Source organism: Hippoglossus hippoglossus, chromosome 14 (assembly GCF_009819705.1).
Source record: "Hippoglossus hippoglossus isolate fHipHip1 chromosome 14, fHipHip1.pri, whole genome shotgun sequence".
In the NCBI taxonomy this organism is placed as follows: domain Eukaryota; kingdom Metazoa; phylum Chordata; class Actinopteri; order Pleuronectiformes; family Pleuronectidae; genus Hippoglossus; species Hippoglossus hippoglossus.
Genome location: NC_047164.1, coordinates 16,426,401 through 16,443,534, shown reverse-complemented (window position 1 = coordinate 16,443,534; position 17,134 = coordinate 16,426,401). Strand labels below are relative to the sequence as shown.

The 17,134-nt window shown below is 41.9% G+C and overlaps 1 protein-coding gene across 10 annotated transcripts in view; it reads right to left on the bottom strand.

Annotated features, from left to right (window-relative positions):
- Positions 1–17,134, bottom strand: part of LOC117773948 (unconventional myosin-XVIIIa-like) — a 77,876-nt gene that overhangs the window by 26,897 nt on the left and 33,845 nt on the right. For all 10 annotated transcript variants that reach the window (XM_034605876.1, XM_034605881.1, XM_034605880.1 and 7 more), the window contains 8 exons: positions 15,202–15,288; positions 10,808–10,946; positions 9,263–9,422; positions 8,958–9,144; positions 7,182–7,407; positions 6,451–6,560; positions 5,375–5,440; positions 3,791–3,919 (listed from right to left, as the gene is read on the bottom strand). In XM_034605876.1, the coding sequence (XP_034461767.1) occupies positions 3,791–3,919; positions 5,375–5,440; positions 6,451–6,560; positions 7,182–7,407; positions 8,958–9,144; positions 9,263–9,422; positions 10,808–10,946; positions 15,202–15,288 (1,104 nt within the window). The remainder of the gene's footprint in view (positions 1–3,790; positions 3,920–5,374; positions 5,441–6,450; positions 6,561–7,181; positions 7,408–8,957; positions 9,145–9,262; positions 9,423–10,807; positions 10,947–15,201; positions 15,289–17,134) is intronic.

The window sequence follows — 17,134 nt, the reverse complement described above, 5'->3', positions numbered from 1 at the left end:
GAACAGAATGGTCGGTCATGCCTGGCTAATATCATTATCACACGTAAATACAAATATATTTCCAGGAGCTATAATAGGAGAAGACGTGCGATAAAGAGAAATCAACCTCATCCCAATGCGGAGCCTATATACGCTTTCACAGTGGGAGGTTTTAATGTTTTCTTGAGATGGAACTTTGGGATTGCATGTTTTAAAAGGAATAAAGTTACTTTTGTAAGAGTGTGGCAAGAGAAAAGCTAGATGCTTGCTTCTTGTTGACTTCAGTGATAATGCAGATAACTAAAAACAACAGCTATCTGAAGGACACAACTCCCAATGTGGTAAATGCCTGCTGAGCCAAAACAACAGACTTTTAAAATGCCAGGGTTGTCCCCTTGAGGAGACATTTGAAAGAGAGAGAAAAAAAGAAAAAAAAAGAATAGAAAATTCTGCTTTTGTCATTTAATGTCACATGGGCTTGGCGCAGCATCACAAGGTTAACATGCCAGGGTGTATCAATCAAAGGAACTTGTGACTTTCTGTCACATCCATATATATCACCCAGCAAGTGTCTGAGAGGCTTTGCCACAACTCACCCGCACTGATCCACAGGCAAATTGCCACGTATCTGCTAAGACTGGATACTTCATGTGCAAGAGGCGATGGAACAGGGTAAAGTCAAGGACACAGTAGATATTATTGTTATATGTTGATTATAGCAATACACTCTAAATCTTCCCCTGTGGAGAGAGAGAGAGGGAGCCGTGTTCACATATCCAACACGGCCCTGCTACTGCTGTATAACTCTGGTGTTGAATAATATATATAAAAATATAAACATAAATAAGGTTCAGTGGGGAAAATGCCTTCCAATTTAATTGTAGTAATGAATCTAATATGCACATCTCAATCTCACCTGTGACTGCAGACGCTGACCTAACACAGTTAAAAGCTTTGATACAGTATATACATCTGTATATATTTTAGAATTGCACGATAAAGTAATTTTGTAGTTGTGTCCAAAAATATGATTTCTATGATTTGACACAACTCATCATCAAATTATTCAATAATTGAAGGGACTGGAGTTTGGCGATGACCGGACCGATGGTACTGTAGTGACTCTCTGCACCAAACTGCACCAGGGGCCGTGCACTGTATGTTTAGAAGCACACGACATCGTAGCTCAGCCCAAATGACTTTTCATAAGCTGTTTCAACTACTTTTTGGAAAACCTGATATCTAATATATTCAATACAAAAACGTTTTAATTTGCCTTTGCAGTAAATGGCCTCCAAACTCTGTATGAATAGCTGGGATCAGGAATGCTCCATCTGTTATAGCTTTTAAAATTGCTCGAAAACATATATTCATATATCTGTGTGTCTTATCTATCTTGTATGTCACTTTCTGTTGTCACCATTTCACAAATAAAAAATGAATTGCTTTATAAAATGTTGTTTTAAAAAAAGCTTTCATCTCAGGGTGAAATGTAATTAATTTTGTCCTTATTTTATCCTCTTGTGAAGCAATTTGTACATTTGTTAAGAAAAGTGCAATACAAATAAAGCTAATACAAGTACAGTTATTAATTATTGCCAAGGGTGAGATGAGAAGATCGATTCCACTCTTCTATCTTTCTATTTAGTGTTACATTACACTAAGACGTTAGCTAGCTTAGCTTAGCTCAAACACGTTTTTGTCTTGCTGCTAACCTAAGCCCCTGAAGGTTTTATATACACCACACAGACATTACAGTGGTATTGATCTGATCATCTAACTCTCAGTCAATTGTTTTACATGTTTCCAAAATATTAAAGTATACTTTCTCTTAAGTATAACTATTGGTCCTTGAATTTGGAGCTTCATTTGTGTTATATTGAGTGTATACGTGTTTGTGTGTGTGTGTGTGTGTGTGTGTGTGTGTGTGTGTGTGTGTGTGTGTGTGTGTGTGTGTGTGAACAGTTTGAAAACGCCTCTACACCGGATCGTCCTGTCCCGCTGACTCGACAGAATCTCTGCTGGACCTCATCACTATCATAATTGCATGTCACACCTTCCATCATATCCCTAAATAGAGTGTAAGCACAATGAAATTACAAGATAATGTAAAAAATAAAGTCTTACCGTTCTATTATAGATACATTTGCAAAAGATAGGGGGTATGAGAGTGCAGAGGGAAATAAATGCCTCTTCGCTAATGGATTTAGTAATTGCGCAGTTGCCTAGCAATTTTGAAAGGCTCCTCGCTGTTGATTCATCTTAAGTTCTTGCACATAATGAAGCATCAGGCTTTTAGTCCGCTTCACTGTATGAATAATGAACTTTGAACCCAATATATAAATATCTTCCCCCATTTTCAGCCAATATCCATTTCTAAACCTCTTATGGGAAGAACCGTTATAGCAGAGGAGAGCGAGAAGTCCAGCGATATAAAAAGGTCATATTGATTTACCCTATAGCAAAGATGACAATTTAATAGTTTTACCGACATTACACACAAGTGAACAAGATATCTGCTCACTAACAGTATGTCACAGCGGATGGATACCAGCAACATTGATTCTGTTTCTGCGGGTTCATCCCTGGCCGACTGAGGCGACACATTCACTTAAACAGTAATTGCAGAGCGGGAGAGGGACGGCATGGCTCCATACATCAGAAGGGGGATGTATGAGGTCCAGAGAGATGGACCCATCACACGCTGCAAGAAAACTGGGTGATGGAAGATGGGTGCGGCGGCGGATGTGTGTGTGTGTGAGTCAGCAGCACGTTTGATACGGCTGAATTTAAGGGGGGGAGCGGTTTGATGAAATGCAACAGGAGTGGACGTATCAAATATCCCCCTGGGAAAGCTGACTGGATGGATTACAGTACAGGCGGACAGGGGGAAAGGGGCAATAGATTTAGAGAACACATTTGTAATTAGCTGAAGATTTACAGCAGAGAGTGTTAGATCTACCCCTGGAGCAGAGCAAACAGGCACTAAAATGAGCTCAGAACAGGGAACTCTCAACTCCTAGTGGACTGCGAGGCAGCAAGACCTATGGAGCTCCCATTCTTCAAATGAAATTTTTTCTTCGCAAGTATAACATTTATTTTTCAATAACAATATGTCTTTTTTCTCATTCAAATGATAATTTGGATAGAAATTGTGACGGATAAATATTCGTACTCAGTTTTGATGAGTATTTCTTTGGTGTTTTGAAACCATAACCTGTACCATAATACGCATCCCCTCCCATTGTACAAAAACTCAACTAAAATACCCTGGATACTGCACAGTAGTGATCGTGGCGCGGAGCCGTGGTATTGAGGTCCTGTGCTCAACCAATCAGTCAGTCTCAGCTGTCAATCATGACGTCTCACCCGATTTTTATAGCATCAAATAATTAACTAGAAAATCCAACAGTCTCCTTGAAAAACCACGTTTAAATTCACTAGATCCAGATTTTTATTTGGATCACCAAATTGCACAAACTAAATATCAGTCCCCTAAACATGCCTGTTTTTTTTTTTTTAAGTAATGTTGATTAAAAACCCCATACTTAACAATGTTAACAAAAGTGATGAATAAAAAGTCATGGATCTGCTTCTTTATCCTGATCCACACCAAAATCTTTCGGAAAAATGTATTTGATGTGTTCTTTTGTTTATGAGCTTTACTGCAACCAGCCACCAGGGGGTGATCAAGATGATTTGGCTACACTTTGGGGGAGCTTTGATGTCATCCATCTTTACATACAGTCTATGATTGAACCTCCATTAACTTTGGACAAAACCGTTCGCCTCAGTGAGACGTCTTGCCTACCTTTCTCTTCTTGAAGGCCTGCCGTGCCAGGTATCCTCGACAGGACGCTTGGAACAGGGTCAGATTGCGCTTGGTCTGCTCATCCCTCTGTTCCTCCAGTTTAGCCAGAGTGCCAGCTCTGAAGAACAACTGGAGCGAAAAACACACACACACGCACACACACACACAAGATCAAATTAATTTATTACTAAAGGATAAAATCATTGAGAGATCATGTCATGCTAATTTTAGCCGTGGGGGAAATTAGATTTAGAGGCTGTGCTTTAATGTGAAGCAGGGCAACGAAATAAAGAAGACGAGATGGAAAGTAAATAAAAACGCAGTGAAGCAGTAAATCAATGGGAAAAAGTGTAATCCTCGGACAAGTAGTCTTATCTAAGTGAGAAAGCTGTGATTAAGTTATTATCTCAGACAATCAGCCTGCTCTGTTTCTAATCTGGGCCAAAGGTAAAACACAGGTAAACAGTAAGCAGCTCACGTCACGGCCCATCTATACCTCAGCGGGATTAGGTGCTGCGAACACATTCAAGATATGACGGCAGCGAGCTATAAAAATGGATGGATGATGACAGGAAAACTGTCTCCAGCCCAGGTCTGCCTACATGGGTCTTTATAATTTACCAAATCCATATGTGATCTGTTAACAAAGCGCGAGATGGAAACGATCAAACAGCTTTAGCGGGAAAAATCTGCGAAACCATCAGGGAGGAGTGATGCATTCGGCAACGTCAGGGGATATTACTTTTAAAAAAAAATGTCTCACGAAGGCTTGGGTAGAAGCTTTATGTCTTTCATCATCATCAGGTAGTGTTTTCTAAAAGGTATAACGCTGTGCTATTTTCAGACATAGCTAATGGCATATTTTATCTCGAGCTTTGAATCCATCACCATAAGGTTATTTGGGGTTGGTGTAATTGGCATGCAAGGGAGGCAGGTTGCTAAGACGCCACTGGAATGCTTTGAGAATGGCCAAATGTGCTCGTCGACTCTGAGCCCATTTCACACCCCAGAGTGTGGCTCCACGCGAAGCTGCCTTCAAACCGTTCCCTCGTCATGTGTTCTGCGCTGCACGTATCTGAGAGCATGAGTCCCACTCTTTTCTACGTTATTGTTTCCCTTCTTGGCGGATGGCCACTTTTTTTACGACTGATAGGATTAGACATCGGCGTGCCAGCCAGTCTTTACTCTGATTACTTTACGATGGCTGTGGCGGAAAACAACGAGGGCCATCAGTTGTGAGAATTTGCTCTAATTACCTGAAAAGAAAAATTACGCTCACGTAGCCGGGCGGGATAGAGACATGCTTCTCAGGTAGTCACTGGCTAAGAAAGAAGACTGGAAGAAGGGGAAAGGCTTGGCCGCTCTCCAAAAGGATGGTAAACAAACTTCAAGGAGGGACAAGTGTAATGAAAGACACACTCCCCCCAGACAGCAAGTGTCCTCTCAGAATACAGAAGAATAAAAAAGAGCTGTGCACCGCAGCAGCTCCGTGAAGAGGAGAGGAACTGGCAGCGATTCACAGGAACGGTTTATTTAATCATTTTAAAGCCGTTTGTTTATTTGAGTTGCGGCAGCGATACTCACCCTGCTCAGACCCATGTGGTGGCTGCTCTTCTCCAAATCCAAGGACTCGAGGAGCTCCTCCACAGCCTGGGCAGAGGCACACATACACACAAACACATCTGTCAACTGCTGGATCCAGTGTGAACTTCTATCAAGCAGTTCATTAGTCCACAGTTCCCCCGAGATGCCATGTGGAACTGACGGCCCAGTGACGTTTTTCCTTTTCCCTCTCATCCATTCCTGACTCCGCAGTGGGCGCGGGGAAAAAGTTTGGCTCTCCGGAACCTCCCAACCCCAACAAAAAAACCAATTACAACTAAAATCAACTTGCTTCTGGCTTATTCCTCGTGATCCCCCACTGCAGCGTATGTGAAGGTTCACCGCCATCCATTGGGAGCCTCTCCTCTCCCTATCCGTCTATCAGCCTGGGTACACTGTAGGCGTGTCATCGTCTTAGCCTCGTCTTTCTACTTGAGCCTCCAGCCTGAAACACTACGCCGAGAATACACCACGAGAGGTTTTGCCGCGAGAGCACTGAGGGGCTTTTGTTTGCCGTGTGTTTCCACAGAAACTCAGCCCCCAATATACGGACACAGGGGGAAAGAGCTTTTCTTCCCCTTAACCCCATTCTTTCACTCTTTCTCTCATTTCAATACAGTTCGTTTCTCTCTCCATCAATACACCCTCCGTGCTAGTTGACTCCTACGAATAAATCTCCCACCAGCTTCATCCACAGGTCTTTCACAGTCATGTTTTTAAGACAAAAGCCCTGAAGTGGTAAAGCACCAGTGCTGTCGAGGGGAAAACACTGAGTATGTCAACTTGGATGTTATTTGTGTAGCTTTAGATGCAAGGAAGATTTTTCGGAGCCGCAGAACCGATCTGCCTCCTTCCCGAGCATGATACTGATGAGGTTAAGTTGATTGGGTCATTACAATGGCTCTGATGAATGGAGGTTTATTTCTCTGTCAGCCGACTGCTGACAAATCAGAGGCAGATGTAATGAAACTGCCTCCTCACGACATTAATCTTCACCGTGCTCGGCCACTGGTGGAGCTGTGTTTTTTTCCACCTCCCTCTCTCGCTGATTTACTTACTCTCCTCTCGTCCTTCACTATGTAGTTTCGGCCGTGCTTCTTGGTGAGGTGCGGCGCCAGCACGTCGAATCGTCGCCGGAACTCGGAGAACACCATGTGATCGGGGTAACCTGTGAAGGTCAGAATTGGATAACAACATTATATTCGACAAATACTTATACAGAGTCATGGGTGTTTTGCTGCGGATGTCTCTGATACACATTGAGAAAGTTTGTGCTTTTGTAGCTGCGTCTCAATTCAGGGGCTGCATCCTTCGGAGGCTGCATTTGAAAACTGATTACGCCACAGATGTCCTTTCATCCCAGAGAAACAAAGGTCTACAAAGTGTGTCCCTCCCAGACCAACCTATCCCGGGATTCATTGCGCTTTTGTGATGAAGAGGTAATGGCGAAGGCAAGCGGTGAGACCCATGTGTAAGTCTCATGCTTCAAGTTAACCTAACATGTGACAGTACAGACGTTAAAAAAGCAAGGGCCATTAAAACCTTCTCGTCATGTCCAAATTCAGCTATGTTGCTAGGCAACAGCAATAAGGGGTGGGACACGCTGGTGATGCCAGTCAAGGAAAGCCTCTGTAGACCACAGCCTCTCATTTCGGTTCCACCTTTGCAGTCTACGCGTCCCACAAAGACCGCCTCCTTCTTTGTGGCCCGGGTGGACCGCATCCTTGTCCCCTGAATTGAGACACAGCCTTTACCTGTCTTCGGTTTGTTATTGAAGCAGCTACCTCACCTTGCCTGTAGATCCGGAGAGAATCAAGCAGCTTGGAGCCGCGCAGCTGAGCGCGCAGCAAGGCCACATCGAGCTGCATTAGGCCCGGATCTCCACTCTCTCCTTGAGCCTCACTTTCCCCTGCTTTGTACAGGGATCCGCTCAGAGCCTTCAGGGCATCGGCCTTGGGCAATATGCAGTGAACAAAGTGAATCCTGGACCTCCGCACCATGTCAAGAAGAGCATCCTGCAGAAGGGACAGGGAACGCTGGTTGGAACCGGCCAAACAGCCAAAGCAATATCTTCTATCGGTGTTTCTACATGCAATCGGCAGCTTAGCGTCCTTACTTGAAACAGACAAACGCATGTACATCTCACGATATTACACAAACAATTTCTTTAACAAGTTAAATCTGTTCTGTTCAGTCTCTCTCTCTCTTCCTACTCCCCCCACTCTCTCCTCTTTCGCCCCTTTCCACCCACCTCTCCTCTCGCCGCAATGGGCAGATGGCCGCCCACACTGAGTCTGGCTCTGGTCGTGGTTTCTCCCCGATAAAAGGGAGTTTTGTTCTTTCCACAGTCGCCAATTGTCTATATTTTCACTATAATATTGTTAGGTCTCAACCTCACGATGTAAAATGCTTGAGATAATGTATGTTGTGATAGAGTGCCATACAAATATAATTGAATTCAAATCAATTGGATTAAATCTACAATTTACTCTGACAACGCTGGAAGAGAATACAAAAATGTTCTATCATCTTAAATGTACAGCCTACCCTTTAAGTGAATATATTTTTCTATAAACTTTGTGAGCTTCATATGGATTCATTAGGCAAATTTCCATTTGAGGCTCATGGCTTTAAGCTTTGATCAATCGCTATTTGAAAAACACCAATCTTTACAATACAATCTGAAACAGTACTCTGCATGTTGGATAAGTGCCACTCCTATTTCTGTATTATGGGTTATTAAGGTATTATTTGATACCTCTTACTTTTTCCTCTCTCTTGGTTATTGCCACTTAAACCTAAACAACCTCAATTGGGTATTAAAGAGCCCAATATCCCTTTTAATTATGTTCACACCTCACAGTTTACATCCCTAACCACACAATATTTCACCCTAATGTATTTGCCATGACTATGCAGTGTGTTAGTATTGGAGTAAGCAAAAAACTTTTTTAATGGCATTGTACCGGATTTAAAGTTATCTGGGCTTTTGCAGAACTATTCAATATCGACATTTTCGTCGAGCAATGGGGTTGGAAGCAGAAAAGCAGCAGAGCTGTTCTTATAAAGCACACTAACACCAGGCCCTAATATCATTTTCAGATTGATTTTATTCTCTGGCTGCAGCTCAAACACCGGCCTTCATCCCATCCATTTTCTTTATAAAGCTGCATCGAGCTATTTGCGACCGCTACGTAGATTTCAAAAACAAATTTACAGCTATGAGCCCTCATATATTCCATCAGCCTGTCAAGCTTCTGGAGCTGAACTGTTAGCAAACAAGAAACTGAAGACTCAGGGGTTGACTCTCAGTGGGTCTTGGCAGTGCTACTACATCACAAGGACTAAATTAATGTTTAACATCAACAATGTTGACAACAGCAATGGTGATGTCTTCATTTTCCTTCCATTTTCATATTAAAGATGGAGTAACTCGTTTTTGTTCCGGTGCCCAGTTGCCGTCCCAGGTCCCCAAATACGCTTCCAGCTCACTGCCTTTGAAACGTGGACGAACACATACAAAATAAATTCTGACAGGCTGATATGTCCCATCCTCTCCTCTCACCACTTGAAGCTTTATCTGGATGCACAAGGACTTCTTCTTGATGGCGGCCACCCCTGTGGTGAAGGTCTTTCTCATGCTGGTGGCCCGTCGCAAGGACAGCTGGGAAACGCCCTCGAGGCCGGCGATGGAACCCGACAAAACAGTGGCTCCACCTGATCGGCCCATTACCAGCGAGTTGATGATCTTCCTGCAAAAAAACAAACAAAAACGAAAAAACACCTTCGCATCTAGTATAGATCTTTTGCAATACTCCACTAAAGTGACAGTTTATGCCACAAAACTCCTCGTGCGTGTGTGCCGCTCACTTCTGGGAGTCCTGCAGGAGGCTGGTGGCGTTGGTCGAGGCAGGATTCTGTTTGGCGTAGTTGAGCCACCCGCAGACGTTGTACTCCACCCAGTCCGTCCCATGACTGTGCCCCAGCAGGAAATGGTTGTCCTTCTCACTCTTCAAGAGGAAAGTGTGACCTGATACAGATGTAGGATATGAGAGATCCACTGGTTGGTTGTGAATACAAAGAGATGAGAAATAGAGTCTGCATAGGGTTGATCCAACCGTCCGTTAGCCTGTCCATGCAGTTTTCATATGAAATTATACATCCATGAAACTGTACTCTCATAAATAACACTGATGTGGGTGGTAAACCAGAGAGGAGAGCTCACATCTGCTCTGCTGCATCTGCAATGTTAAAACCTGAAGCTTTCAGCTGTCGTTTTAAAGACTAAAATGGCCCTTATGTTTTCCTGAATAATATATGGGGGATGTTTTTTTTATTAAGTGAGGTAAGTGTGGATAGAGATGGCACTGGTCAATTTGTCATATAGTGCTAAGTGCACAACAATTTACATTGATATGAGGAGTCCTTTGTCTATAATACAATACAGTGTACAGTGTCCCCTCCTGTTTGCCACTGCCTTTTATTGAGTCAAATAATTACACATTTCTTACACCGCACCGATATTTTCACTCTCTTATTTCTTATTTTATTCTCTATCTAACTTTTAATTTCTGTTTAAATGCTCCTTTTTTGTATTGTCTTATGTTGTTTTTACAATTTGTTATGATGCCTTTTATATTTTATGTAAAGCACTTACAAATAAACTTAACTTGCCGACTGATGTTAAATGGTCAAATATCTCAAATCAAGCCTATAGGCAGAGTTGGTAAATTCTGTAAGAGTATCGTGTATAGAGTGCAAAATAAATTAGAATGGTACTCAGTAGAGCGTTTACCTAACAGTCCCCTAAACTATGTTTAAATTATATGATATCATATGATATCGATGTGAATCAGCACCAACTTGTACACACAAATGTGCCTGATATTTCTCATCAAGATCCATGAATTACTTTCTGAGAAATTGACAAAAATGTTGAAAAATGTCTTGCAATGTTAAAGAAAGTGAAAAATAATTTGTGAATCCACCCCTTGATCCAGATCCACACCAGATTATTTGGTTCTTCCCTGACCCACGTTACATCCTTCAACTAAGTTTTGTGGTAATCTGTTCAGTTGTTTTTGTGTAATCATGCTTACAAAACAAACAAACCACTAAACAAATTGACAGGGGTGAAAACACAACCTCTTCGGTCGAGGTAAGAATGTCTCTTCTCTAACAAATGACCAATACTAACACATTTAAAGCCACAACAACAGAGATGAAAGCTACAAACATCAATATATTAATATAATATGCTTATTTGGATCAAATATTCATATTGGGTTGTTTACTCTGTCAGTTTCTTTAAAAACCATTAGGGAAATGCTTGCCATACTTAATATTAGCTTTAACTGTGAGGTTAGGTGTAAGTGTGTGTGTGTGTGTGTCTGTGTGTGTTTGTCCTCTCCTTGCCTTTACTCTCCCCCTCGGCAGGTCCATAGTAGCTAAAGAGACGTCCCAGCAGCGTTTCCTCTGATCCCCCGGGCTGCACCGCCTCCTCCTCCATCAGCCACAACAGGCCCCGCGCCTCGTCTGTTCGAACTGTCCGTACCTGTCATATAACGGCATATGAACAAATACACATAGACACACATGCACAAAGGTCATAGGTCATTAGTGTGATCCTAATGAGGACAGAAGATGCTCAGTTTTACCTTCAGTCCTTAAAGAAGAATAGTATGTAAGAAGAAATGACTATCTAGTCCTGACTTCAAGCATCAGTGTTACTTTAGCTGACTTCCTATTTTATCTATTTACTATTAGGCCCCCTGTCATGATCCCGCTCCAGTTAAGGACTTTTGTAAAGCCCCTTTTCCACTGGTCAAAAAAACACTTTCACCCGCTAACATCTGGCTTTTGTCCGCAATGGGAATGGATAAAGTCGGATAACTCCCAGGTCAAATGACTCTGCACTAGACACTGGTGTTTATCGACTCTGGTTCTGATCAACAGTGATGGAAATCCACAAGAACGCGTTAATTTGGCAAGACAGAGGGAAAGGGTGCCTCAGTTGTCGTCCATGATGGCCAACATGAAGCCAAGAGAGAGGACAAAGATCCACCAAGGGCCAAGAATCTTGGTGTAAAACAGGTATAAGACTTTTGCTATCAGTTGTGTTTTTTTTGCTGTTTCCCTGTGGACTCTGAATAGCATGTATTCTTATTCTGTTATCTTTTGCGGACTTTGCATTTTCTTGAAAGACACTTTGGGGTTCTTCTAATGGACTCTTGTGTTACCATCCATGTGTGCCCCTGACTGTTTAGTTATGTTATCCCTCATTTTGTCTCACTTCTTATTTTATTTTGAAGCCCCCGTCCTTATGTCTTTTATTTGCTTCACTTCCTTTTGTTTGTCTTGTTTCCCCTTGACGTTGTCTGAACCTGTTCCTGATGTGTTTCACCTGTGTCTAATAAGCCCCGCCTCCTTTGTGTATTTATTCTCGTTGCTCCCAGTCCTCCGTTTCGTTCGGCTTCAGTTCAGTTCGGTTTTGTTCGTGCGCTGATTCCCGGTTTTTCCTGTTCATGTTTCTGAGTTTTACGGATGTTTTGATGTTTGAGTTTTTAGTTTTAAGTTTTAAGTTATCTGAGTTTATTTTTTTGTACCAGCCAGAGCCACTATCAAACACTCATTTTTCTGCACAACCTGCCTTGTTCTGTGCCTCGCTGTGGCTGCATTTGTCTCAAACGTGACGCCCTAACACATAAAACCCACCACATCAGAAGAAACAGCCTTGCGACCAGGACAGTCGAGTTGCTATTAGATGAAAACAAACTGCTGAATCCGAGGATATCCGCGCTTCAGTGTTTATCCACCTCGGGATAAAAAAAACAAGATATTGCTCCTCATAAAAGATTCAGAAAATGATCAGACAAATGCGGAGGGCTGTCTTCCAGAGTCAGCGTCTCATGAAATATTAGCCACTCTCCAAAATGTCAGTAAAAGCAGTTTGGTGAATGTTTCCACAGCGAGAGCCAGTTGTGACAGGCCTAATATAAATATTAGCGTCGGAAATTAAAGTTCCAAAAGCATTTGTAGTCTCTGTGCCCTTCAGCAGTTGCCGCCATAATAGCATCATCAATTTAGCGTTTCCTTATAATCTAAATGGAAATGCAGAAAGAAGGAGTTCATGAGTATGAGGAGTAGCAGGGGAGAAGGAATTAAAAAGTAATACAATTAGTATTTTAATTAGCGTGAACGAGGGGAAGAAAATAAAACCCACTCCAGCACTTGTGATGCTGAGAAAAGGCTTTGGTTGCTTTCTTTCATGATTCCAACAACAATAATGTGACTTTATTGGACAGTGCAGCGCAAATATTCTCACCTTTTACCATATGTTTAACCTTCCTACACAAGACGTGTGCTAATATTCACCATAATATAATCATAAGGGTTCTATTCTCCAATCCTTTGGTCTCCTTTGAAAGAGATTTAGGACCAAAAAGTCAGAATGGGTGAAAGAGATACTGAACCAAAGCTACAGACAAACGTGGTAAAAATACAAACTACTTTTTGGCATTAAAATGGAACATAAGATCTCTAGTACTGGTTCTGAGAAGTGCTTTTGTTAGAGCCATTTGTAAAATACTTGTGTTTTTTGACTTATTTGATTTCATAGCTACAATGCAGCTTAATTAGGACCAATAATTACTACAGTCAGCCCCGGCCTCTGATTGGTTACAAGCTATAATGCGCTGCCTGTGCTAGTTAGATAATTTAGTTGAAGCTACAGAGCTTTGAGAGCACACTAGTCTTTGACCATGCTTATATTACTACCCGCGGTTCTTGATGTGTACTTATTGTGCTTGTGTATTTTGCATTTGAAGAAATAATTTTCAGTTACATTTTGAAACAAAGTACCTGGAATACAAAGTTTTGTCGAAGCACACGTCAGCTACATGTGTGGACTCTATAGCTTAACTGGGCATTTTCAAGGAATAGACGGAGCCACACTAACAGTTTTTGGAGCCACAAGTCTGAACACGTTCTGTTTCCACAGCTGCTGCAGGAGCATGTAATCCTCAGCTCCTTTACACATATAGAATCAGGAGACTAGCAGCTTTCAAACAATGTATGATTGGCCGAGGTTGTGAGGAGACTGTATGACGTATTACGTCAATATGGAAGAAAAAAAATCAGATACTTCAAGGATAGAGTTGTAATTAAGAAGCAAGTCTTAATATCACGAGAATAAAGTTGTAAATTAATGAGTAAAAAAGTCATACGCATGAGATTAAAGAAAAAAACTATTTAGGAAATAAACAGCGAGTAGAACCCATGCTCTGCAGATTTCCTCTTCGTCTGGATCCAAAAACCTGATAACCAATCTCATGATTTCTTGAGAAACCACAAAACCCTTTTGAAGATCACGCAGATGTAACGACAGCCACAAAGTCAAATTCCTCCAGGTCCATGTGGCTTTTCTTCAGACTTTTCAAAGTCCTCAAACTTATGATAATTTGGTGCTGATGAGCAAAAGATGAAGTATTCCATTTTTTTCTGAAACTTATACAAAAGTCAAACTTAACATGAATGCTCCACATATCTCATTTTAACCCACTGGCGACAGGCTGATCTTTTGATATTCCCCCTGCAGAATGACATGTAGCCTAAATTATGAATTCACTCTCATAAAATTATGACTTTATCCTCAGAAAAACGTAATTTAAGTCTCGGAAAATTACGACTTTATTCCCAAAATATCTCCTTTTTTTCTGATCGATTAGCCCAAATACTCAAGAGTCCACTACAGACCAAAATACATCTTGACCAAAGAGTGCCATGGTCGGAGAAGTGCATTTCAAATGTTTAGTTTATGTTTACAGCATACTTACACATACACACACACATAACTACCAGGGTCAAAGTTTCATTGGTAAACTTTTTGGCCAGCGACATTTAGAAAAGGTCACAATTATTTTGTGGATTACAACAAGCTCCAGAGAAAACCACCCCAACATGAAGGTGTCCAGCTGGGTTAACATGGCTAAAGCCTGAAGCCACCCTGGGAAACCCTTGGCTGAGGAACCAAACCCACAAAACTAAAAACGGTTTCAGCAGCTGTATGGAAGTTCCACTGGAGACGCGCTTATCAGCAGCACACACTACACTGGCTGCGAATACAACAACACACAGTATCAGTATGGAGGAGATATATACGACGGCCATGAGGCCTGCAATGAATTGAGCATTAAGCCTGTTTGTGATAATGGACATCAGGGCTGCAGCAGGAAAGAAAAATATGAGAAAAGAAAGGACGTCAGTGGAATCCGTGTTTCTTCCCCTTTTGGTTTTTAGTGTGATGTAGTACAGTTCACTGCTTCGGATGCCATTCCCATTAGAGCGGGGGACCATTTTAAAAGTAAAGCACTCAAACCAAACACACTGGAATTATACCAAAGTGATCTATGACTCTCTAAACTCTGCCATTTCTGTTTCCATGGTGCAGTTCACGGGCTGCAAAGGCCAAACATTGATTTTCTTTCTCGAAGTCAATTTTATAACCTTTCTTTTCCTGCTGCTTCCCTCTCTTTCTATAGCCTCGCCTAAAAGATGAGAACAAAAAAATCACAATTCGATATTTGAAAACGCTGCTTAAAAAGCGATATTCATCGTCCGAATACAAAAAGGGCGTCCCGAGAATAGCGTGTGAAAATAGATCACGAAAAGGAATGCAAGTCCCTTGGGTGGTGATTTATACATGAAAAAAACAGGAATAAAATGTGTATAAGTGGGGGTGCAGTTAAACAGGTAACTTAAAAAACTGAAATGAAATGAAGAGCACAGACACAAAAAGGGATTGATCTTACCAGTGCTTGGCTGGAGGCTTGGTCGACCACTGATACGGAGAGAGATGTGCTGGGCTCCGTGTCATCTAAAGCGAGCTCTATGTTCTCCTACAGGAAGACAGACGAGCAAAGTGACAGGGTCAGAGTATGAATATTGTTCCTTCTATTGGGGGGGGGGACAAAGACATGATTCAGTGTCTACTATAGACTTCAGCACAGAAGATAGTTTGGAATCTTTCCATGGCCACGGACAAATGTATTTGATTGAGAAGAATGGTCATGTAGAAGATAGTTACATGTGTAACCATGTTTCTCTGAGTGAGGAGTCGACTGCCACTTTTTCAAGCATGGGACCTTTTCCCAGTAAACCCAGGAAACTGTAGCTGCTTTCATTCATGCGGACATTTTCCTGACATTTTCTGAAAGTGCTGTATGTGAGAATGCAAATTTCCACTGAGAGTGAGGCCGTAAGAGAATACAGCAGGAAAATTCACAGTCAGCGAGCGGGTGGGCGTGTTGATGTTTCTAACATGTGACGGACAGGCAGCTGGAGGAATACAACTATCTGAGGGCGAAAAAAAGATGAAGATGTCTACTCGGAAAGACAACGAGAATCAAGAGCTTTTGGCGATAAGGGCCGACTCCAGTGTCTGTGCTGTAAACCAACACACTGCTTTCCTCAGCAGAATATATACATCATGTGCTGCCTCCTGCATGCTCTACTCAGGGGACAACCCTTACATTCTTTTCCTGGACGACCTCCTGCTGCATTCATCACACAAGAAAAGCTACCAGAAAATGTCATTTTCTGGTTCATGTAAAAAAAAAAAAAACAGTTTATGGATCAACAGTTTGATCACAAGAAGCCAGTTCCTGCTTCTTTTCCTCAAACAAATCCATGGTCTTCTCTTCGTAGTTCCAGATTATCAAAGAACGATGGTGTTTGTGGGACTGAACATTGTTGACTTGTCCAACACAAGTTGTTTTTCCAGCTTCTCAAATTGAAGGATTTAGTTTGCGTCCGTGCCCTATAATGGAGTCGCAGGCAGCTTGAATTACTCCCAAGGATTTTTATGGATATTGAAAAAAAACAAAAAAACAATTGCATATTAAATGTAAGAAAAGCAAAAGCATCAACAAATCTATTATAATAACAAGGGAAGCTTGGCGTTTACTGAGGCTTTTTTTTCCCTGTGAGTAAATCGAAAAAGCTAAAAGATTTCATTACTGCTGAAGATAACATTTCGAGAATAAAGTGGAAATAAATACAGAAAATTACCTCCACCGGAGCAAAACAGGCATATGGCAGCTCACGGTGACAAAGTGCGCGGCGCACTGGAAATGTGGGTAAATGTTGGCGGTGCTAATGGTGCGGCCGTGACAGATGCCACTGTTCGAGTCGACTGTGTATGAGAAGTGGCCTAAATGATTTTTGTTCTCTGCCGCGGAGAGTCACCATGCGGAGGAAATGCAAAAATCCCATATCCACACAGAGCTGCAGCACACGGCGGCGTTTAATTTGAAAACACAAAGCGTGCGCCTGCTGTTGTGTATCACACTTTCACCTGCCTGTCACTGCCGTTGTTGATACTGTGTGCCGTTTCAAATGAGTTTGACCCAGTTTTCAAATGACACTTTCCCAGACTCTCATATTTCCAGGATGCACCGAAAAGAGAGAACTACACCGCGCCGATTTTATGCAAAATTTCCTTTAGCTCAAAATCTCTGCCTCCCAGGCGGAGGATGTGGGTGGGAACGTGGGCGGGAAAATCCCAAGATCCGTCTGCACTGTATTAAAAGTAATATGATCGGGATTTCTGCTTAACCTAATTGTATAAACAGCCGTGTTTTGAATAAGAAGAATGCTTCCAAGGATTAGAGAAATCAAATCGGATTGTTTCAAAAGAAAATTATCGAATATTAATCACAACAGTCTTAAACTCTCACAATAGCC